The sequence below is a fragment of the Gigantopelta aegis genome, chromosome 8 (assembly GCF_016097555.1).
Source record: "Gigantopelta aegis isolate Gae_Host chromosome 8, Gae_host_genome, whole genome shotgun sequence".
NCBI classification, from domain to species: Eukaryota; Metazoa; Mollusca; class Gastropoda; order Neomphalida; family Peltospiridae; genus Gigantopelta; species Gigantopelta aegis.
In genome coordinates this window covers 16,860,967-16,887,189 of record NC_054706.1, presented here as the reverse complement: position 1 = coordinate 16,887,189, position 26,223 = coordinate 16,860,967, and the positions used below count along the sequence as shown (strand labels likewise).

Genomic DNA, 26,223 nt, shown 5'->3' with positions numbered 1-26,223 from the left:
TGTATATGGGGGGAAATTTACTGTGGGCAGGGGAATTCAATTACCTCCGCTGCTCATGATCCTGAATATATTCATTCAAACAAGTCATTCTTTATATAATATACTAATCCAGGTCTGGAGTTTGAAATATTACCACTCCTTACTGTCAGGGGCAGACGGCAAAACACTAAACGATGTTGTATTCGGGTTTTGGTTCAGGAATCGACCTCTTTTTTCATCCCCATAATTATGGGAGTTGGACCCTCTTTCAACATTGGATAACCCAACAATCAAATTCAACAAAATTAAATTAAAAAAAAGTGGCATCTTTTCAACAAAATTACATTCGTAAGTCAACTCCTACAATTGCCCACGGCAATTTTTATTCTTGTCACGGGGATCCTATAATACCCGTAACTGAATAAAACACGATTATCCAAATATCTCTCCTAACTGTATATCTATTAGATCTCTCTGTATCGGGCAGTCTAATACCCGAGTGGCTCGGCTCTAGGTATAATCAGAGATAAGATCTTATATAAACATATTTCTTCACAGCACTTTTTGTAGACTATATTCAATATGTTTTTCCATGGCATGTTGTTGGCGGTTTTTTTTGCCATAGACATTTTTTTAATTGCATGGGTTGTTGGTACTGGCTTCGCTTTCCAGAGTAATTTTCAGACATAGCCAGGATTGTATATTGAGGGTGGGACAACCCACACTGTCTATGAGTCATATTATGGGCATCTTCGCAAGCCACGGTACCATTCCTTATAACTACTGCATATGTAATGGTACCTTGGTTTGCGAAGATGCCTATAAACAGTAGCTATACGGAATGGTACCTTGGTTTGCGAAGATGCCTATAAACAGTAGCTATACGGAATGGTACCTTGGTTGCGAAGATGCCCATAAACAGTAGCTATACGGAAGAGTACCTTGGCTTGCGAAGATGCCCACAAACAGTAGCTATACGGAATGGTACCTTGGCTTGCGAAGATGTATTATAAGGCACAACAACAAGCAAGTATAAAAGGCGATGGGGAATTAACCGAGTCATCCATATCAATGTTTCATTGTGACAATCTAAGCAAAAATACAAAATTTTAGGTAAGTTTCTAAAACATTTAATAAAATATTTACTAATTAGTAATTAGTGAAAATAGAGTATAGTTCAAAATAGTATTATACATGTATGAAATAATAAAATGTGCAATAACAAATTGATATGACATATAACAAGTACATAAATATATGTATTTAACAACTTAGATAAAACACAACCAATAGAATTTGGTTATAATATTAATTAACATTTATAATATCTGTAATAATTATAATATTATAGTATTTATAATACACTGAGTACATCATTGTGCTTGTAAACTGCCTTTTTATCTTGAGGTAGTAGAACAAAATGTAGTTTATGAAAACGAAACGATAACACAATTGGTAAAAATAACTTGAGCCATATTTATGATAATAAATGCAATTTAGTTCATCTTTAAAATATTTGCTTTTTAGGAATCAATAATCATTATTGTTGCCATGGCATTGTAAAATATATATATATATATATATATATATATATATATATTGTTAAATTCAATACATATAATATATAAAAGGTAAAATTATATTAATGGTAAAAAGGTTAAGACTTTTAGACACACCACTAGAGCACATTGATTTAGTTAATGGTATGACATGGATGTCAAACATTTGCTAAATCTATTATACTGCCTTAGAGAAAACCAACAACTTAGTTACAACTAGCAAGCAATCTTTCTGTAGTTGTTGTATGCCACTTCTTATCAAGATTTAATACACAACTAGCTACATAGCTGTTGTATGCCACTTCTTATCAAGATTTAATACACAACTAGCTACATAGCTGTTGTATGCCACTTCTTATCAAGATATGATACACAACTAGCTGCATAGCTGCTGTATGCCACTTCTTATCAAGATTTAATACACAACTAGCTACATAGCTGTTGTATGCCACTTCTTATCAAGATTTAATACACAACTAGCTACATAGCTGTTGTATGCCACTTCTTATCAAGATTTGATACACAACTAGCTACATAGTTGTATGCCACTTCTTATCAAGATTTGACATATAGCTAGCTATTAGTTGTATGTCACTTCTTATCAGTATCTGGTATATAACTAACTACATAGCTGCTGTATGCCACTTCTTATCAATATTTGACATATAGCTAGCTACATAGTTGTATGTCACTTCTTATTAGTATCTGGTATATAACTAGCTAGATAGCTGTTGTATGCCACTTCTTGTAAATATTTTATATATAGCTAGCTACATAGTTGTTGTATGCCACTTCTTGTCAATATTTTATATATAGCTAGCTACATAGCTGTTGTATGCCACTTCTTGTCAATATTTGATATATAGCTAGCTACATAGCTGTTGTATGCCACTTCTTATCAGTATCTGGTGTATAACTAGCTACATAGCTGTTGTATCATACTTTGTATTAATATTTGGTACATAATTAGCTACACAGTTGTTGTATGCCACTTCTTATCAGTATTTGGTATATAATTACCTGCATAGTTATTTTATGCCACTTCTTATTAGTAACTGGTATATAACTGAATGTGCAATAACAAATTGATATGACATATAACAAGTACATAAATATATGTATTTAACAACCAATAGAATTTGGTTATAATATTAATTAACATTTTATAATATCTGTAAAGGTACAATGTGCTTGTAAACTGCCTTTTTATCTTGAGGTAGTAGGAAAAAATGTAGTTTATGAAAACGAAATGAGTAACAAAATTGGTAAAAATAACTTGAAACCATATTTATGATAGTAAATGCAATGTAGTTCATATTAAAAAATATTTGCCTTTTAGGAATCAATAATCATTATTTTTGCCATGGCACTGTAAAAAAATATCTATATTGTTAAATTCAATACATATAATATATAAAAGGTAATATTATATTAATGGTAAAAAGGTTAAAACTTTTAGAAGAAAACACACACCACTAGAGCACATTGATTTATTATTAATCATTGGTTATCAAAGAATAGGTCCATCAAGGTTTGATCCTACAACCATAGCATCTGTCGACCAAGCTACATGTAGATCCTACCCCAACCAGAACAATGTGTAAACAACGTTGTGTGTTTGTGTGCCCAATGAGTGTTATACCATTAACCAAATGTGCCCAAAACAAGTTTTCAAATTGTTATAAGCACAGCAGCACAGATATCTCATTTATTAAATGACCCCAAACAATATTACATAAAACTATATACATAAAATGTGTTACACAAAAAGTACTTTATTCAACTAGCTACATACAGTAGTTGTTGTATGCCACTTCTTATCAAGATATGATACACAACTAGCTGCATAGCTGTTGTATGCCACTTCTTATCAAGATTTAATACACAACTAGCTGCATAGCTGTTGTATGCCACTTCTTATCAATATTTGATACACAACTAGCTGCATAGCTGTTGTATGCCACTTCTTATCAAGATTTGATACACAACTAGCTGCATAGCTGCTGTATGCCACTTCTTATCAAGATTTGATACACAACTAGCTGCATAGCTGCTGTATGCCACTTCTTATCAAGATTTGATACACAACTAGCTGCATAGCTGCTGTATGCCACTTCTTATCAAGATTTAATACACAACTAGCTGCATAGCTGTTGTATGCCACTTCTTATCAAGATATGATACACAACTAGCTGCATAGCTGTTGTATGCCACTTCTTATCAAGATTTGATACACAACTAGCTACATAGCAGTTGTATGCCATTTCTTATCAAGATTTGATTGTTAACAATTTGGTTCGGACAATAGTGTATGTTTCTAGTCACATTAACTGATGAGGCATGTACACCTAGTGTATGTTTCTAGTCACATTAACTGATGAGGCATGTCCACCTAGTATATGTTTCTAGTCACATTAACTGATGAGGCATGTCCACCTAGTGTATGTTTCTAGTCACATTAACTGATGAGGCATGTCCACCTAGTGTATGTTTCTAGTCACATTAACTGATGAGGCATGTCCACCTAGTGTATGTTTCTAGTCACATTAACTGATGAGGCATGTACACCTAGTGTATGTTTCTAGTCACATTATAAAGAGCTAAATCCAGCCCCTCAAAGCAAAAGAATTAAAGCCCTGAGTTTAGACGTTAAAGTTTTGCAAGTACAGTGCTAGCTGTAGAATCACAAATGCTTTATTTACACCCTGTTCCAGTCTCCACTAAAAGTATGGTTTTCTTGTCAATACTATTTTCAGTTTCACTTGATGTACCGGTATAAATAAAATGAAAAGTGTTTTGGGAAGGAACATTTTATGACATTTGTGTAGTTTTATGAAAATATTAGTCAAGATATAAATAAAATAGCAACACTTATGGTAGGATACCATCTGCTTCTTGAAGAATGAAATTTTATTGTATTGACTGCTTTTTAAAACTATAAATAACAAAATGAATATAATATTATAGAGTTTAGTAGAATTAGCCAATAAAAAATAAAATGTCATTCCATCCTCATTGAGCAGATACCATTTGTATCTGTGGGCAAATTTTGTTGCTCTATTTATATCTTTAGCAATGTTTTTACAAATTCTGGGCTCACACTGGAACACATTTTGGTTTAGCTAATATTTAATTATGTAAGGTATTTGCTTGAAAATTATTAAAATGTGGTTGATTTATGGAAACTTTTATTAGCCAATGACTAAATGTTGTAGCCTCTTTGTATAAAAATGAGCAATCAATGGCTGATTTGGCAATGGACAAGGCAAGTCCTGCAAATTCCAATTAAAAATAAAAACAGAAATTTATTGTTGCACTGAACATTTTCTGTTTTATCTGCGGTAATAAATTAAAAAACAATAATAATACTAATAATCATCATCATAATCATCATAATGATAATAATAATAATAAATCTGAACGAGAAAACCATAATAATATTATGTAATCAGGGCCATGTCTCTGCACAATGTAGGGTCGAATGGACATTTGGTAAAACAGTGAATCTCTAGCTAGTGCCTCATCTATAGGAGGACAAAACAAACAAGAAGAAACCCCAGTATTTCAAAAACACTTTTCCTTTTCTTTTTACATCAAGTGGCTGGGACTGGGTATGGGTTTAAAGTCGAGTAGATTCATGTACTTCAGCCTCAAGGTTAGGACTGTCAGATTTCACTGTAAGTTTAACATAAGCCTCATCCTCTACTTCTTCAGCTGGAAATGTCAGATTCTCATAACTCAAATTTTCTTCTCCTTTTTTCAAACTCTCACCTTTGTGAGACCTGTTTTGCTTATTATAATCTTCACTCTTCTGTCCCTTCTTGAAAGGAAGTTCATCTGGGGGGCTGGTGATGTTCCAGACGGTGTCGTACCACCTGGCCAGCACGATCTTCAGTGGGATGAGAAGCATGAGGACTCCACCACAGATAGAAACACCTCCAGCAACGTAGAACGAAGACAAATAGTCCCCAGTCATCTCCTTCAAAGTCCCTTAAAGAGAAGATAGATATTTTAATTTAATATATCACCCTGTACTAATGCATAACAGTGGTACACATCTAAATTGTTCCATTAATCCAAAGTTTTAACTGATGAATATAATCAATTTATTTCTTTTCAGTGTCTAGAAATGTTACTCAGATCTTTGTTTCTGAGGAAGATAGGCCAACATCTAACATCTTAATCCATACCTATGATGTCCCACTATTGTTCTAGGTATAGATTATTTTTTTGAACCTGTGAAACAATGCAATTTGAACTTTTTAAGCATTCAGGTCAGGGATTTCAACCCACTTCTGAACAAACTTGTACACTGTAAACAAATACAACGCTTAATTTTGCCCATGAGGTTAAACATCTGCACGAACAAATAAATTTAAGCCTTATAAATCTAATACTACTGATAGTAATATATTCTGATGAAACACAGCGAACCTTACACGTTCAGGCATAGGGTGTGCATTCACTTAATGCCAGCCATCCACTGTTGAGGATTTCCTCACCAAATCATTCAGGTTAGGTTCAAAAGGATCCTATCATTTTGGGTTATAATTTTTGTGTAAATATTCTTTGCAATTTTAACCAATATTTTCATTAAAAAAAGATAAAATAGAAGTTAATTTAGCAGTCATGCAATTTGTTTTAATGAATGATGGATTAAGTTGGAGAATGCACTCAGAAATGTAGATTTATGAAAAATAATTAACTCACCCCTACAGGACTTGTGAATTATTTTTCATGAATCTACACCTCTTTGTATATTCTCCATTATAAACAAAAACAAAATTATTTTGGTAAACAAAGTGCCTATCCATAATTCAAAATTCTAGTAAAATTATTTGGAAAACCATATTTCATAAACACAGATGTTCGTACAGGTAAATACCTGCCAAAACTGGTCCTAAAAAAGCTCCAATTCCATTAGCTAGCATCAGATACCCAATGCCATCTCCCATACTTTCAGCTCCAAGAATGTCTATAGTTACCATGACGAGAAGACCCAGGCAGATGCCAAAGAACAAACCAAAGATGGCTGCAATAGTAGATATAGCACCAAATCCATGAACCAGTGGGAAAAGCATCACTGCAATTCCTTCCAAGATGTTAGATGTCATGTACATTCCAAAGCGATTGAATGACTGTATGTTTCCAACGATTCCACCAATGATGGCCCCAATAAATGTTGTGATTCCAGCAATTGTCAGCTGGAAAGCTGCATCTATATTAGTAAGGCCTTTGGTGGTGAAAAACTCTGGTCCAAATGAAAGAAGAATACAGGCACACAGGTTGTAGCAAATGTTGTTGATGAAGAACACGTCAAAACAAAAACTCGTAAAGACTCTAAAGTTTTTCAGAGGTTTCTTCAGGGCTTTTGTGGACAGAGCACTAATCTTCTCTTCAACTTCTATCTGTGCCTTTGACACTTCCGGCAGAGGTCGGAGAAGACCTCCGAAGACAAACAGATTTAAACTGATTCCAGAAAAAATTAAAATTGATCCTTTCCAGGAATATAATCTGATGAGATTTCCAGCAAGAATGGGAAAAATAGCCGTCCCTAGACCTGATCCACTAGTAACGATTCCTGTCGCTAGACTCCGCCCCTTGTCAAAATAGAGACCACTGAGGACCTGAGACGGGACGAATACGAAGCAGTAACCAATTCCTGAAACAACAACAAGAAACAGTCTATTTAATACAGTGAAACCTCTCAAAACCAGACCCTCTGTAAACTGATTTTTCAACAAAACTGGACGTTTTGCATAGCCCTTTTTTTGTAAATAACAAGACAGAACATAACATCTCTCAATCAGATACCCTTTAAAACTACAATAAATCTCATATTACTGACAGTCAAAGACACATTACATCTCTATACTTGACACAGACATTATGACGCTAATAGAGACTGGAATGGTCTACAATATCGAGTGTTCTCTTACTGCTTTCACTAAGTATATCAGAAGTTACTGGTAAAATGTGATCATGACCAGAGTCATAATAGGTAGCATAACATAACTCAAGGGTGGGATGAAATAAAAACATAAAGCAATACATGTTCCCTACCAGGCCCAGCCATATCAAGGGATAAAGGGTAAATTGCCATCAAAGTCAAACTTGAACTGTAACTGTACATGATAAAGCCATACACAAAATATCAGCTCAATATTTGGAGGCATTGTGAATAAAAAGTCTGGAAAACTATATGTTGGACACATCAACAGATAGACAGACAGACAGACAGAAGGATGGAGACGAAACCTATGGTTGGACTGGTAGGGGACAAATAATCAGCCCTGACCAATAGTTATCCAAAAATACACTTACACAATTTCTCTCAATAGGTAACAGTCCACCTACCCCCACCTTACGGCCTCCATGAGTCCATAACTAGATGACAATGAGACTAAGGAATAAAGTAAACTAGCATTATGCATCTTAATTCCAGGGCTGAACATGGATGCCAAATCATACCATTGTATTGCATTCCACACTTTCAACTTTTGTTTTCCCTCCATGTCTCATAGCGCTATAATGTAACAAGTGGCAATCATATATAGAATACCAAACGAGCTGCTTGTCATACCATTTTTATGAAATGAGTGACCATGTTTGGTATCTGACGAGCGAAAGTCAGTCAGATATCAACACTGTTCACGAATTTCGTAAAAATGGTATGACAGGCAAGCTAGTTTAGTATTTTATTTATTACAAACCAACTGCAAACAATCCGCAATGTAGATGTATGCAGTAATTCCAGCACTGAATATCAATGTCAAATCATGCCATTGTATTGCATTTAGAACACGGTTGATGTGTTCTGTATTATGATGGACGGACGAACAGACAGCCAGATTAAAAGAGAAACTAGCACAACTTGATCATATAATTATTGTGTAACTTGCATTGCTGATTAGTTACTGCTGAAATTAATGCTCTACATTGTCTCACATGTATGGGTACTCGGGTACTCGAGTCCTATGAATGGACTCAAATCTTGCTGGACTCTGCCCGTGTTCGAGTACTCGTGGAGACCCTAATGAAGTATGTTGTGTTATTTAATGAAACTTTTACAAAAGTGGTAATAAATACAGAACCACAAACCAGTTGTTTTCTCCATGTTGTTTATTGCACTTGCTTATAATGTGCAAGATTTATACCATGGTATAATATTCTTGTGCACTATAAACTCATGTAAAAAAACAACATGGGAAAACACCTGGTGTGTGGTTCTTTATATTTATAGATTAGCAAAATGTAAGAGGTCTCACAGTTTGGTGAATCAGTGGTCTCTAACCACAGGATCAATGGTTCAAATCCCACCAGTGGAAGTTGATTTATTTGTTACATATTTATCCATACAAATGTTGACATATAGAACCATAGTGATTCATTTCTTATTAAAAACATACCTGTTAGTGCTCCTTGGAAAATGTACAAATACTCCAAAGTTGGTAACCATGGAATCACGACAAGTCCAATGAAACCAAGAAGAGAACCAATCAGAACGATGGTTCTATGTTCTATCACAGTCATCAGGAAACTGACGAGTGGCCCTGTTGGTAGTAATTGATAAATTAGTTAAATACACACATCACACATGAAATCACGTTTAGTTTTAATTTAGAAATTACAAAAAGACCATAGTCCACCAGAAAGAAAGAAATATTTTATTTAATGATGCACTCAACACATTTTATTTACCCTTATATGGCATCAGACATATGGTTAAGGACCACACAGACATTGACAGAGAAAACCCGCTGTTGCCACTTCATGGGCTACTCTTTTCGATTGGCATCAAGGGATCTTTTATATGCACCATCCCACAGACAGGATAGCACATACCACAACCTTTGATGTACCAGTCATGGTGCACTGGCTGGAGCGTGAAATAGCCCAATGGGCCCACTGACAGGGATCGATCCCAAACCGACCGTCTCGCCCCTATTATAAACATATTTAAGGCTAAACTAAATTGTTAAGATATACACTGTATATTTTGTTATATTATGCTGCTAACATTATTTGTAAGAATTGACAGGAAGTATTTTTCCCATTTAAAAATATGAATCGATAGAACCATGTGCACACTTTTCACATAACATCTATGCAGAGTTGTACTGTGTGACATCGTTGCTCAGGTGATTGGAGGTCATGACATCCCAAAAGACGTATCACATGGGTGTAATAAATGATTTAAACAAGCTGTCTTATGCATATAGCATGATGAACTGTTCACCGCATTGTTACATAACACCGCTCATGCAGTACACAAACTAACCACATGAATGACATCACACAGGATGACATTAGAGGGCAGCTGTAGCAATTTCTGACAGTGCAAAAATGTTTTAATGTGTCACTTTAAAAAGACAGAGGTTGTTACCATGGACCCTTTTAAAATTCCACTGTGCCTTTTTTATTCTGGACACACACGCCACACACACACATACACACACACCCCACCCTCCCCCACCAGAGAAGCTAGATCTGTCCCAGTATGTGTTGTCCTGTTTTTAAAAAAGTACACATAAAATACTATCCCTTGCTGCTATTGAACAGGAGTAGCCTATGTGATTGTTGATGGTTTCCTATCTCCTACGTCTGACAATAACTGTACATCAGGCGTCAAACAATCAGATTTAAATGTGCTGAGGCATCAATAACTTAACATTCCATTCCTTTCCTTTCATTCTTTCTTCTTAGCGAAAATAATATTTTTATCTTCCCTACTTCAGCTGGAAGTTATTTTTTAGGCAAATACAGCAAAATTACTTTTTTATTATTTATTGAGTTGATTTTGTGCTGGCATAGGCATCGGAAATGGTGGAGGCAGTGGGGCACTGCCCCCATCCCAACTCTGAAACTGAGGGGCCACAATATGCACAATATGAACTCGCATTTAATAAGTGGGCCTCCCAGTTGCTGCTATCTTCCAACGCCTATGGCTGGGGTGTCATTAAACATTCAATTATTCATTCTGCAGATTGTGGGTATTAAAAACAGTTGTCTCCCTTGAACTGATATATAATTTTCTCTTGAACAGTTGTTTAAGTTTACTGTGTTTAAAACATGACTAGAGCACATTGATGTACTAATCATTGGCTATTGGACGTCAAACATTTGGTAATTTTTACATATAATCTTAGAGAGGAAACCCACTACATTTTTCAATTAGGTCAGGTCAGGTCAGGTCAGGTCATAGGGTTTTACATGCACATTCAGAGCAAGCTGTTGTAGCACATGCCTGTTATGGGTGAAAGTGTCAACTTGTGCTGGTTCATTCCCCCAGGACAGGAAAGGGTTTGGGTGGGTGGGAGAGGGGACCGCCCATGTTTGACAAGTGCAAGAGAGCACAAATAGCCAGACCAATTTTTCAATTAGTAGCTAGGGATCTTTTATATGCACCATCCCACAGACAGAATAGCACATACCATAGCCTTTGATATACCAGTTGTGGAGCACTGTCTGGAACGAGAAATAGCCCAATGGGTCCACCGAAGGGGATCAATCCAAGACCGTGACATGCGCACTTGAACAGTTCTATACAGGTAACTGCACAGAATCCTAATCAGGGCTAGTTCTGGGTGTATAGAACATTTTGCCAAATTATTTAATGAACTCCAAAAATTGCAGAAATCCACCATTATTTTCAACAAAATAACAATAATAACATGAAATTCTTTCACCAAATTAAAATAAAATTAGCCAGTTGTGTTCACAATTCGCAATTGGTGACTGTGGCGACTGGCAGAGTTAGGCCTGCCTTAATGAATCTATGACAAAAATGCTACAACTTGCCAAATACAATTATTGCAAAATGATTAGTTTAGGTTCTCACCTTGAACATCACCAAAGAGAATGTTCTCACCTGCGGCCTGGAAAAAACCGATGTTGATGGCTGATACGAGTGACACGGCGATGGCGTCGTTGGTGAAGTAGTCGAGGTACTCCATGTTGTAGATGCCAATCGACGAACTTATACCGAACGAGATCACTTGAATCATGAATGACGAGACGATGATGACGAAACCCGTCACTCCGTTCACAGCATGCATTCTGATGGTTAGGACGACATGGTTTTCTCATCGATATAGCGACAGATCATCTACTGCAATACTGGTGTGTGTTGTAAACTGCATCTGAAATCAAAGAAAGAATTAGAAGTGGTAAAACCAACAACATTTCATTGAGTATTTAACTTTATTGAATGAAAAAATAGTATCATACATTTGTATTATACATATGTATTAAACATGACTATAGCACAACCCAACATATTTGCAGCATACATTTTGATGGTTATGATGACACGGTTTTCTCATCAATATAGCGACATATGATCTACTGCAATACTCATATATGTTGTAGACTGCATCTGAAATCAAAGAAAGAACAAGAAGTGAAAAACTAATAAAATAAACATTTCAATAAGTACTGAAATTTGTGGAATGAAAATATAGTATCACAGATTTGTATTATATGTATTAAATATCACTATAGCACAACCTAACATATTTGCAGCATGTATTGTAATTCTTTCTTTGATTTCAGATTTTTGTGTGTGTTGTAAACTGCATCTGAAATCAAAGAAAGAATTATAAAGAAAAAAACTACAACATTTCACTGAGTATTTAACTTTGTGGAATGAAAAGATAGTATCATAGACTTGTGTTATATTTATGCATGTATTTTTGTTGTTCTTCTTCTTAAATGCATTGATTAAACTACTCCATGAATTTTGTTAATGAAAATTACACTTTGAGAGTGTGTGTGTGTGTGTGTGTGTGTGTGTGTGTGTGTGTGTGTGTGTGTGTGTGTGTAAAACTTCACTGTGGCACAACATAACACATTTGCAGCATACATTTTGATATTTTCTCATAGATATAGCTACAAGATCTACTGCAATATGTTGTAAACTGCATCTGAAATCAAAGAAAGAATTAGAAGCGAAAAAAATAATTTAAAAGTATACCTATAGATATGCATGTTGATCTGTCAAACCAGTAATTTGAAAAGTTCAAGCATGTCTGTCTCGGGGCCACCTTCAGAGTTCCCTGAATAAATTTGTCCTAGATTGAAGCGAAGTAGAAATCAAGTCATAGAATTTGGAATACACAATCTGAATAAGTACTCTGAGCTTGCATCCTGTACATGTATTTACATCAGTTCCGAGAAAAGTAATTTGGATTCAATTCAGACAGGCCTTCAAAAAAGAAGTTGGACTTAGATCCATATAAATATATCCATTTAATTTTTATTTTAACTTGATTTTTTTGTCTTTATCCAATCAAGGTTCAAGCACGTTATTTCAGACATACATTCCACCTATTTCATCGTCTGTCCAGGGCAGTGGGTTATTGGTTTGTGTTTAATTAGAGAGAAGTCAGTGTAGTGGTTTTATACCTTTCCACTGAGCTTATTCATTTTCATGTATACTTATTTTCATGCAATTAAGGTTCAAACATGCTGTCCTGGACACACACCTCACTTAACCACAATGTCACCAAGTCTGATGAGTTGGGTATTAGTGAGTCAGAAAACTACTGGATAGTTGCATAGCCTATAGCATGGCATACATGTACATTGATTAAATATCATATATACTCTTCAAAAAAAGAAACGCAAAAGGGTACAAATGGGTTATAACTCCGATTTTATGTTTCCTACCGGTTCATGCTTTGTGAATATAAGGTCATTGCATGTCCCAAACACATTCCCACGGTTACATTCGATAAAACGCAGCTACTGTACAATAAAGTTCCAAAATGTGAATATTCGCAAAAACGCAGCCACGTGCAAACCATGTCACCACTGCACGTGCGTTGTCTGCACGTGCAACATGAACACCGACAGTATAAAAGTGCAGGGTGTTCGCTTGTCTGGCCTCTGTATCTGGCCGACAGTTGACAATCCAGGACATGCCACGTCTCAGTGAACCGCAGAGAAACAATGCCATCGGCCGACTAGACGCAGGCAAATCCAGAACGGCCGTTGCCAGGGCATTCCATGTGTCCCCAAGCACCATCTCCAGACTGTGGGACCGTTACCAGCAACATGGATCAACACGTGACCTCCCTAGATCCGGTCGACCACGGGTCACTACCCCCGGGCAGGACCGCTACATCCGGGTACGCCACCTTCGGGAACGATTGACTACTGCCACCTCCAAAGCCGCAGCAATACCAGGTTTGCGCAGGATATCCGACCAGACCGTACGGAACCGCCTACGTGAGGTAGAAATTCGTGCCAGACGTCCAGTTCGAGGTGTCATCTTAACACCACAACACCGTCGACTCCGACTGCAGTGGTGCCAGATTCATCGACAATGGCCTCAACTGCGATGGAGACAGGTGTGATTCAGTGACGAGTCCCGATTTCTGCTCCGACGTCATGATGGAAGATGTCGCGTGTATAGGCGTCGTGGTGAACATTATGCGGCAAACTGCGTGCAGGAAGTGGACAGATTCGGCGGGGGTAGTGTCATGGTGTGGGCAGCCATCTCACACACTGGCAGAACTGACCTGGTCCACGTGCAGGGCAACCTGAATGCACAGGGCTACATTGACCAGATCCTCCGGCTACACATCGTTCCAGTTATGGCCAACGCCAACGCAGTGTTCCAACATGACAACGCCAGGCCTCACACAGCACGTCTCACAACGGCTTTCCTACAGAACAACAACATTAATGTCCTTCCTTGGCCATCGATATCACCGGATTTGAACCCAATTGAGCATCTATGGGACGAGTTGGACCGACGCCTCCGACAGCGACAACCACAGCCCCAGACCCTGCCCGAGCTGGCAGCAGCCTTGCAGGCCGAGTGGGCCACCATCCCCCGGGACGTCATCCGTACTCTGGTTGCTTCAATGGGCAGGCGGTGCCAGGCAGTTGTCAACACACGCGGAGGCCACACCCGGTATTGACTCCAGATGACCTTGACCTTGGTGGTGTGTCCTATCACTTACTCACAATGGACTAGAGTGAATTGTGAACAATCCTGCAACATTTGGTAATTATCGGACTCACCATTCAATAATTAAATCAATTCTCCAAATGTTACGACAATGTGGTTTTGCGTTTCTTCTTTTGAAGAGTATATATATATATAACAAACATGTTTACTGTTAGACACATAAAATAACATTGTCCAATAGGGTCTTCATCAGTACTCGAGTACTCGGGCACGGGCCGAGTCTAGCAAGACTTGAGTCTGTTCACAGGAGTCAAGTACCCATATAAGGAAGAGCACTCTCATTTAATTATATTTGTTTACGTCATTTTGCCATACGCATGCCATCAATTACATTATAGGGCTATAAGACATGGAGGGAAAACAAAAGTCGAATGTGCGGAATCCAATACAATGGTATGATTTGGCATCCATGTTCAGCACTGGAATTAAGATATATAATACTATTTTACTTTATTCCTTTGTCTCATTATCATCTAGTTTCGGGTACTCAGGTCTGGGTCGAGTTTCGCACAAGAGTCCAATATTTTGGACTCTTGGATGCCCTGCTGTCCAGTCAATTGTGCCCATAACATGGCGACGGGATGTAGGTCAGTCGTAGAGCACACGTCTGTCATGAGACAGGTGATAGGATCAATCCCCACAACTGTAACATCAAAGGTCTTGGTATGTACTGCCCTTTCCATGGTTAAGTGCATATAAAAAATCCCTTGCTGCTTCATGTGTTGGCAGCAGTTTTCCTCTCTCTCTCTCATTCTCAACTAACTGTCAAAATACAGATATAATGAAACCTCTCAAAACTGGACCATCTTTAAACTGGAATTCCCTCAAAACCGGACGTTTTTCATGGTCTGTTTTTAAATATATGTGCAGAAGATAACCTCTCTAAAGCAGGTACCTCTTAAAACCAGATGTTTTACTTCGTCCCAAAGGTGTCCAGTTTAGAGGACTTTTACTGTATAACCATATTAGACACTAAATAGCCATACACACAGCTGTATTAGTACACATGGTGACTAGGCTTTCACTGCATAACCATATTAGACACTAAATAGCCACTCACACAGCCGTATTAGTACACATGGCGACTAGGCTTTCACTGTATAACCATATTAGACACTAAATAGCCATACACACAGCCGTATTAGTACACATGGTGACTAGGCTTTCACTGCATAACCATATTAGACACTAAATAGCCATACACACAGCCGTATTAGTACACATGGTGACTAGACTTTCACTGCATAACCATATTAGACACTAAATAGCCATACACACAGCCGTATTAGTACACACGGCGACTAGACTTTCACTGTATAACCATATTAGACACTAAATAGCCATACACACAGCCGTATTAGTACACATGGCGACTAGGCCCAGGCCTAGGACACCAAATTTTATGGGCGGTAAAACATTTTGAAAAAAAAAACCCACGCAATTCCACTTTTCCACTAAATAGTAGAATCTGCTGCTAATTTTTAGCCACCTATCCCTAATTTTTTTTTACTGAGTATTACAATCTACTCTTTATGCCAGAACCATCTGCCCTCCCCACCCCGCTCATGTTTATCCACCTATCCCTAAATGTTTCCAGTTAGTAGCAGAATATACTGGTTATTCAATATAATCACCACCACACCACACCACCCCAATCAATATTAGTGACCTAGGGGCACCAAATATTCAAATACGTCTCTGGTCATACATGAAGTTTCAAAATGTGCTGATGTATCACTGAACAAATATTCCTGTCCATAAGGTGGTGGGATCTATAGCGGAGTCAGTAGAGAGCTTGTGGTTTGAGCACTGGCCTCGGTGGTGTCGTGGTTAAGCCATCAGACATAAGGTTGGTAGGATCTATAGCGGAGTCAATAGAGAGCTTGTGGTTTGAGCACTGGCCTCGGTGGTGTCGTGGTTAAGCCATCGGACATAAGGTTGGTAGGATCTATAGCGGAGTCAATAGAGAGCTTGTGGTTTGAGCACTGGCCTCGGTGGTATTGTGGTTAAGCCATCGGACATAAGGTTGGTAGAATCTATAGCGGAGTCAATAGAGAGCTTGTGGTTTGAGCACTACCCTCGGTGGTATCGTGGTTAAGCCATCGGACATAAGGTTGGTAGGATCTATAGCGGAGTCAGTAGAGAGCTTGTCGTTTGAGCACTGGCCTCGGTGGTATCATGGTTAAGCCATCGGACATAAGGTTGGTAGGATCTATAGCGGAGTCAGTAGAGAGCTTGTGGTTTGAGTACTGGCCTCGGTGGTATCATGGTTAAGCCATCGGACATAAGGTTGGTAGAATCTATAGCGGAGTCAATAGAGAGCTTGTGGTTTGAGCACTGGCCTCGGTGGCATCATGGTTAAGCCATCGGACATAAGGTTGGTAGGATCTATAGTGGAGTCAATAGAGAGCTTGTGGTTTGAGCACTGGCCTCGGTGGTATCATGGTTAAGCCATCAGACATAAGGTTGGTAGGATCTATAGCGGAGTCAGTAGAGAGCTTGTGGTTTGAGCACTGGCCTCGGTGGTATTGTGGTTAAGCCATCGGACATAAGGTTGGTAGGATCTATAGCAGAGTCAGTAGAGAGCTTGTGGTTTGAGCACTACCCTCGGTGGTATCATGGTTAAGCCATCGGACATAAGGTTGGTAGGATCTATAGCGGAGTCAGTAGAGAGCTTGTGGTTTGAGCACTGGCCTCGGTGGTATTGTGGTTAAGCCATCGGACATAAGGTTGGTAGGATCTATAGCAGAGTCAGTAGAGAGCTTGTGGTTTGAGCACTGGCCTCGGTGGTGTCGTGGTTAAGCCATCAGACATAAGGTTGGTAGGATCTATAGCGGAGTCAATAGAGAGCTTGTGGTTTGAGCACTGGCCTCGGTGGTATTGTGGTTAAGCCATCGGACATAAGGTTGGTAGAATCTATAGCGGAGTCAATAGAGAGCTTGTGGTTTGAGCACTACCCTCGGTGGTATCGTGGTTAAGCCATCGGACATAAGGTTGGTAGGATCTATAGCGGAGTCAGTAGAGAGCTTGTCGTTTGAGCACTGGCCTCGGTGGTATCATGGTTAAGCCATCGGACATAAGGTTGGTAGGATCTATAGCGGAGTCAATAGAGAGCTTGTGGTTTGAGCACTACCCTCGGTGGTATTGTGGTTAAGCCATCGGACATAAGGTTGGTAGAATCTATAGCGGAGTCAGTAGAGAGCTTGTGGTTTGAGCACTACCCTCGGTGGTATTGTGGTTAAGCCATCGGACATAAGGTTGGTAGGATCTATAGCGGAGTCAGTAGAGAGCTTGTGGTTTGAGCACTGGCCTCGGTGGTATCGTGGTTAAACCATCGGACATAAGGTTGGTAGGATCTATAGCGGAGTCAGTAGCGAGTTTGTGGTTTGAGCACTGGCCTCGGTGGTATCGTGGTTAAGCCATCAGACATAAGGTTGGTAGGTACAGGGTTCGCAGCCCGGTACCGGCTCCTACCCAGAGCGAGTTTTAACGACTCGGTGGGTAGGTGTAAGACCACTGCACCCTCTTCTTTCTCACCAACCACTAACAATTAACAACTAACCCACTGTCCTGGACAGACAGCCCAGATAGCTGAGGTGTGTGCCCAAGACAGCGTGCTTGAACCTTAATTGAATATAAACATGGAAATAAGTTGAAATGAATGAAATGTAGTTTGAAGGGTGGGGGTGGGGGGTACATAATATTGACATCTTCCCCCTGACCCATGCCTGGATGTCAACAAAAGTGCATCTCTAGAGCTCTGCCAAGATTGTCTAAAGTATCATTTGTTTCCAGATGTAATTTCTTACCACATTATATATAAATCCATTAGCCAGGAATTTTAATACACATATATATTAAAAGGGGAAAAACAATTTAATGTCAGAAATGAAGAATCACTGTGACAACTAGAGAATTTGGGTTACTTTGCAATAATGTATGAAGTAGATGGGCTTTTTGTTAAAGTTGCAACTTTGCAACACAATAGATTTTTTGTTAAATTGCATCTTCTATCTAGAAAAATCCTGCTTCTTTTAATAATGAATATGGTACTGTACTTACATAGCCTTATTAGTTTTCAGACTATAATGAATAGCATTGAAAACATTTACCAGTAAATGATACCCTTATTTTTGTGCTGGTGTGTCGTTAAACATTCATTCATTCTTTGAAACTAGTCTAGGTTGTATACCACTGGTGGATTTGTAGTGTTGCTCAGTATACAAGTAATGTGAGAATGTATCTGATAAAATAAAACTACTCAAATTTTAATCTGCATTTTAAAACTATATAGTACAGTGACATCCTTTATTTTTGTGGGCTTAAATGTTTATGGTTTTACTAAAAAAAAAACCCCACATTTCATTGAGATCTTAAATTTGTGGAATGAAAAGGTAGTATCCTAAATTTGGTACGTAGCCCAGTGGTAAAGCCCAAACCTGATGTGTGGTTGGTCTAGGATTGATCCCCATCAGTGGGCTCATTGGGCTATTTCCTGTTCCAGCCACTGTACCATGACTGGTATATTAAAGGCCATGGTATATGATATCCTGTAGGATGGAGCATATAAAAGATCTCTTGCTACTAATGGAAAAAATTAGCAGGTTTCCTATCTAAGACTATATGTCAAAATTACCATATGTTTGACATCCAATGGGTGATGATTATCAAGCATTCTGCGAGTACTGCTAAAGCTATACATGTCCCCTACCAGGCCCAACAATTTTTTGTATCTCCTAAACTCAAGAGCTGTACCTCAGTGAAAAGTGGGTAAATCACCAAGAAAGTTAACCTTTATCTGTAACAGTATGTGATAAAGCTACTTAAAAAATGTCATCTCCATATCTTCAGGCATTGCAAAACAAAAGTCTGAAAACAAATTTTCTTAACTCCTAATTTCAAGGGTCATAACTCTGTTGAAAATGGGTAAATTGCCATGAAAGTCAAATTTGATCTGTAACATTACATGATAAAGCTGTAGACAAAATTTCAGCTCAATATCTCAAGGCTTTGTGAAAAAAATGTCTGGAAAACATATTTTCACATCTCCTAAGTTCAAGGGCCATAACTGCGTTAAAAATGGGTAAATCAACATGAAAGTCAAACTTGATCTGCAACAGTACATGATAAAGCTATTCACAAAATTTAACTCAATATCACAAGGAATTCTATAATAAAAAAATAAAAAAACCACATCTGAAAAACTATGTGGGACAGATGGATGGATGGACAGACAGATGGACAGACAAGAACGATGATAAAACCTAATATCTAATAAAAGTAATAAATCAACATGCTCTAGTGGTGTCATTCAACAAAACAAACTTCTTCTTTTTTAATTAAATGTACATGTACTGGTATACATGTGGTACATTTTTTGTGTTCTTAAATTTGTGTTGATTAAACTATTCCATGAATTATCACATGAAAATTAAACTACCACAAACAAAAGTGATTTCACAGTATCACGGAATGAAAGCTTTGTTTCTGGCTAACACTGCATTACAAATTTACTAAACATTGCTACATGATTAAACCAACATATTTTCATCTACATGTATCTATGGCAATGGAAATATCATTGATTTTTATGTCACCTGAAATGTACACTGGCTCTGTACATTAATGATTTTTCTTCAGCTAATCCTACATTGTAGCTACCATAAGCCATAGTTCAACCATTTTAAACAACTGTCATTTACTAAAACTGAATGGGTTTTTCTTCTCCTGATTTATGGCTATGCAGTTAAAATGATAAAACTTGGTTTATAGTTACTAACACCTATGAATGTTCATCACAATGCATGTAAAAAAAATAATAATAAAAAATTGAATTTGAAATTTTAATGGGGATTTTTCTGTAATATTTATGTTCTAATAAAAAATTTAAAATGCATTTACATGAACAGATCTGTGGAAGGAAATATTTTATTTAACAACGCACTCAACACATTTTATTTATGGTTAAATGGCGTCGGACATATGGTTAAGGACCACACAGATATTGAGAGAGAAAACCCGCCGCCGCCACTTCATGGGTTACTCTTTTTCGATTAGCAGCAAGGGATCTTTTATATGCACCATCACTCACACACAGGATAGTACATACCACGGCCTTTGTAACACCAGTTGTGGAGCACTGGCTGGAACGAGAAATAGCCCAATGGGTCCACCGACAGGGATCGATCCCAGACTGACCGCACATCGAATGGGCACTTTACCACTGGTCTACATCCCGCCCCTGAAGAGATCTATGGATGCACCAGTCAGCGACACTGAATAATTTTATAGTAGGTCTGCAGAATTCTTGATGATTCTTGTGTTTACAAAGGTTGAATAATTTTATAGCAGGTCTGCAGAATTCTTGATGATTCTTGTGTTGACAAAGGTTGAATAATTTTATAGCAGGTCTGCAGAATTCTTGATGATTCTTGTGTTTACAAAGGTTGAATAATTTTATAGCAGGTCTGCAGAATTCTTGATGATTCTTGTGTTTACAAAGGTTGAATAATTTTATAGCAGGTCTGTAGAATTCTTGATGATTCTTGTGTTTACAAAGGCTGAATAATTTTATAGCAGGTCTGCAGAATTCTTGATGATTCTTGTGTTTACAAAGGTTGAATAATTTTATAGCAGGTCTGCAGAATTCTTGATGATTCTTGTGTTTACAAAGGTTGAATAATTTTATAGCAGGTCTGCAGAATTCTTGATGATTCTTGTGTTTACAAAGGTTGAATAATTTTATAGCAGGTCTGTAGAATTCTTGATGATTCTTGTGTTTACAAAGGGGCAAGCAGCATGCTGTTCTAGACACACCTCGGGACGGGATTTAGCTCAGTAGGATGAGTACTCACCTGACGTGCTTGTGTTGCAGGATCGAACCACCTCAGTGGATCCGTTCAATTGATTGGGTTTTTTTTCGATCCAACCAGTGCACCACAACTGGTATGTGCTTTCCTGTCTGTGGGAAAGTGCATATAAAAGATCCCTTGCTGCATTAGGAAAAATGTAGCGGGTTTCCTCTGATGACTACGTGTCAGAATTACCAAATGTTTGACATCCAATAACCAATGATTAATTAATCAATATGCTCTAGAGGTTTCGTTAAAAAAAAATAACAAAATAGACACACCTCAGCTATCAGTGTATAAATTAAGTTGGGTTTTTTTAACAATATCACTAGAGCACATTGATTTATTAATCATCAGCTATTAGATGTCAAACATTTGGTAATTTTTACATATAGTCTTAGAAAGGAAACCTGCTAAAAAAATGTCATTAGTAGCAAGGGATTTTTTTATATGCAGCATCCCACAGACAGGATAGCACATACCACAGTCTTTCATATAACAGTCATGGTGCACTGGCTAGAATGAGAAATAGTCCAATGGGTCCACTGATGGGGACTGATCCCAGATTGACCTCGCATCATGCAAGCAATTTACCACTGGCTATATCCCCCCCCCCCCCCCCCCACCCCCATTGAGAAAAATAACTTAATGGTTAGTGGTTAATGACAAAGAAGTCAGCATTATGGCCTACGTGTAGCTTACACCTCCACATTTAATTTAATCATAAAACATTTCATTATTGAACCTACTCACCAATGAACTGTTAACTCTCTCAGAGTGGTAGCTGGGACCAGGATTCGAACCTAGCTCCTTAGTACCCGCCTCAAATCTGAGGGCTTGATAAAAGTGCCTATGATGCATGCATCAGTTCAGCTCCTAGAGTACATATTAAAATGTTCCGGTTTAAACGACACTCAAGCTTATATGAATGTAACAGACCTGACACTAGCTAATACTGGTATATATGTAACATATTTGATACTGACAGTGGGTCATCAAGCATGTCAGGTTCGCAGGAGAGTAATGTGTTGAATCCATTTAAGACCTGTTTCAGGATTGATCACAGGGGGCAACTTTTGTCTACGAACCAACCACACTATAGAAGCAACAAGGCATAAAATAATAAATGAATGCGCCTCCTGCCTCCCCCATTTGATTAATGATGGAACAGCCCAATACAGGGTAGGTTTTAGTCATGTGCACCATAGGGGGCTGTTCAACACTTACATGTACATAACATGAAAACTGGCATTTTTTTAACATGCCTTGTCCCCATTTAACATTTTTTTAAATACTCCCTGCCCCCATTTAACATTTTGTAAAATTCTCAAATACTCGATCAAAATTACTGGCTAGGCCCATAGGAAGATATCTGAGGTGGGAAGCTCACTTCAAGGGGAGGAGGGCACTAGCCATATTTGTATATCTATTTATATAATGTAATACCAAAAAACATACCTTTCTGTCTTCAAGTGGAGGAGTCTAAGCCCCTTCCTGGGTCCCCTAGTTTTCATGGGCTAACTGGTTGCATTTAAATTTATAAATAAAACTGAGACAGTTGTTTTGAAAATGTTACTTAACTTTAGATAACCCCTCGCCCCCACCATAACATTTCAAAATACATACATCTATATATATATCTATATTATAGAGCTTTCTATAGTGTTTAGACCTGGCTGTTTAAGGGGAGCTATCACTCCTGCTCTCCATCACTCCCCTGAGACTAGTTCAAGGAGAGTAACTTTTACCTCCCCTTAGCATGTAAATTAAAAAATAAATAAAAGTACTGCAAAAAGATAAAACATCAATACTCAATATGGTCATATCCTAAATACCTCCCCATCATCATTTCATTCATTTTCGTGCTTATATCCAATTAAGGTTCAAGCATGCTGTCCTGGGCACACACCTCAGCTATCTGGGCTGTCTGTCCAGGACAGTGGGTTAGTTGTTAGTTGTTACTGGTTAGTTGTTAGTAACAAAGAAGAGGGTATAGTGGTCGTTAAATCTCGCTCTAGGTGGGAGCCAGTACCGGGCTGCAAACCCTGTACCTACTAGGCTCATGTCTGTTGGCTTAACCACAACATCACCAAGGCCAGTAAAACATCAATGCTCAATATCCTAAATGGCTCCCCATCATCCAAGTTATGGGAGCAATTAATCACTCCCCTCACTTTTGTTCCTGTAGAGATCAGAGTGTTATATAATTATTAGCTGCTATCCCCCACATTCAACCAGCCTCAGTGGTGTCGTCGTTAAGCCATCGGACATAAGGCTGGTAGGTACAGGGTTCACAGCCCGGTACCGGCTCCCACCCAGAGCGAGTTTTAACGACTCAGTGGGTTGGTTCAAGACCACTACACCCTCTTCTCTCTCACTAACCAACAACAACTAACTCACTGGACAGGCAGCTCAGATAGCTGAGGTGTGTGCCCAGGACAGTGTGCTTGAACCTTAATTGGATATAAGCACGACAATAAGTTAAATAGATAGATGCAGATGCAACAGTCTGACTACATGTACATGCCGCATCCAGTCTTGTTGGTACAGGGTTCACAACCCGGTACCGGCTCCCACCCAGAGAAAGTTTTAGTACATGTACTCTGACGGTGCGCTACATTTCGGTGGCGTGCAATCTTCTTAAGCAAACAAGGAAAGATATATTTGGTCGAAGAAATGTGATGGAATCATTTCAATTCCATACTGAACTTTTAATGAAATTTCTTTGTGATACTGAATTTTATTTATTTTAATTTTACCTATGTGTAATATTTGAATTTTTTGCGCAGCTCTTTACACTGTGTTTTATTTGAACATTTGTAATTCTTATATTAATATTGATCTTAACACCATTGATGCATTTACCTTAGTTTGACACCCAACAGCCTATGTATTTTTCATGCTGGGGTGTCCTTAAACATTCATTCCCTTTCAAGGCTGTAGGAACAGGGCTGGAGGGGGAGGGGGGTACAACCACCATTTGAAGACAAAAATGTATGGATTTTTTTGTGCAACAATAGATATTGGAAGGAAGTCCTGTTTTTAATTTCATTCTATTACGGTTATATGGATGTGGACATATGGTTACGGGCCACACAGGTAATGAGATGAAACCTGATTTCACCATGCAATGGGTTACTCGTTCCAATTAAGAGTGCAAGGGATCTTTAATACACAATATCCTACAGACTTGACTTTGTTACACCAGTTGTATAACACTGGCTGGGACTTCCCATTAGCGATGGTCTCTCCCCCCCCCCCCCCCCCCCAATCACTTCCGATATGGTTCCTATGGGCCATAGGTGTATGGACTCCCATTTTGTAGGGGGTGGGGGATGGCAGACTGATTTTCTCCAGAATTAAAAGAAAATGCCCGTCCAGCATTTATTCATATTATCATTAGTGCCAAACAGCTATATAGGGTTGCAAACGAATCACTACGCATTGTTACATGGATTACAACTAATAGTGAAGGATGATACAAATACATGATAAAAAGGTTTCATGTTAGCTCATTTTGCCTGAATAACTCATCTTTTCCCCCCCAATTTGTAGATTTGCTCCAAGCCGGGAGGGGGAGGGACAACTGCCCACCCACCTGCCTGTCTCCTAGGCTTATGCTAAGGGCCTGCTCCTTCCCAATACAAATACAATCCTGACTTTGACCGTATGAGGGAGCGAGACGTAGCCCAGTGGTAAAGCGTTCACTTGATGCGCAGTCAGTCTAGGATCAATCCCCATTGGTGGACCCATTTGGCTATTTCTCATTCCAGCCAGTGCTTCACAACTGATGTAACAAAGGCCGTGGTATGTACTATCCTGTCTGTGAGATGGTGCATATAAACGATCCCTTGCTGCTAATCGAAAAGAGTGGCCCATGAAGTAGCTACAGCGGGTTTCCTCTCTCAATATCTGTGGTCCTTAACCATATGTCTGACGCCATATAACTGTATCCTGTCTGTGGGATGGTGCATATAAAAGATCCCTTGCTGCTAATCGAAAAGAGTAGCCCATGAAGTGGCACCAGCGGGTTTCCCCTCTCAATATCTGTGTGGTCCTTAACCATATGTCTGATGCCATATAACGGTAAATACAGTGTTGAGTGCGTTGTTAAATAAAACATTTCTCTTTTTTTCCCATATAATTGTAACTAAAATGTGTTGAGTGCGTCGTTAAATAAGACAATGCCTTGACCGTATGAGAGCAAGACAGACATTTGGACAGTTTTGATAATCATAGAGCATTACAACTTGCCAAATGTCCGTCTACCTCTCGGGTTAATCCAGGTTCTGCTCCTACACCTGTATCGGTGTGATCGATAAGTCAGAAACACGCAAAGAAACGTATACCTGACACTGTTCATAACGACGTCCCGTAGGCATAGCGGTCGCATAGCTGCCATTTCCCCTTGCCCCGCCTCCAAGCCAGTTCTCGATCCGTCCCTGCAATATTATGATATCCTGGTCATCTAGGTTTTACCGGAAAAGTGCTCACATGTATCTAAAGCCGTACGTAGATCAACGTTGCACTGGCGTCTTTTCGTACATGCATCGTCTGACAGAGAGCACTATCGTTGTAAACATATAGGTTTATCTGTCACACAGCAGTAAAGTACATGACCCTATTTGAATACCAGTATAATATAAATAAGCCACAGCAAGACACAATACCGTAAAGAACCTCGCTTTGATCGTTAACATAATGTGAGACCACTTACTCTTTAAAGACTGAGTATCAAATTTTGCCAAAAGAAGGAAGAGCAAAAGTTTTCAAAAACTGTGTACTCGTAAAAATCATTTGTCAAGGAGCGATTCTAGAATTTAACCAACGGGGAGGCTCCTAAGATACCTGTTCT

General features: G+C 38.5%; 1 protein-coding gene across 1 annotated transcript; it reads right to left on the bottom strand.

The window, feature by feature from the left end:
- Positions 1–3,053: 3,053 nt before the first annotated feature.
- Positions 3,054–25,807, bottom strand: LOC121379932 (monocarboxylate transporter 14-like). Its single transcript, XM_041508623.1, has 5 exons — positions 25,718–25,807; positions 11,410–11,680; positions 8,948–9,091; positions 6,424–7,200; positions 3,054–5,528 (listed from the first exon to the last, which is right to left on the bottom strand). Exons 2-5 carry the CDS (start codon positions 11,594–11,596, stop codon positions 5,158–5,160), a joined length of 1,479 nt encoding a protein of 492 aa, XP_041364557.1. The 5' UTR covers positions 11,597–11,680; positions 25,718–25,807; the 3' UTR covers positions 3,054–5,157.
- Positions 25,808–26,223: the final 416 nt, after the last annotated feature.

Coding starts and splice junctions, on each gene's coding strand:
- LOC121379932 (XM_041508623.1), bottom strand. CDS start 11,596: ATGCATGCTGTGAACGGAGTGACGGGTTTCGTCATCATCGTCTCGTCA. Junction 9,092..11,409: donor CGGTTTTTTCCAGGCCGCAG/GTGAGAACATTC, acceptor TACTACCAACAG/GGCCACTCGTCAGTTTCCTG. Junction 5,529..6,423: donor TTTAGGACCAGTTTTGGCAG/GTATTTACCTGT, acceptor CTTCTCTTTAAG/GGACTTTGAAGGAGATGACT.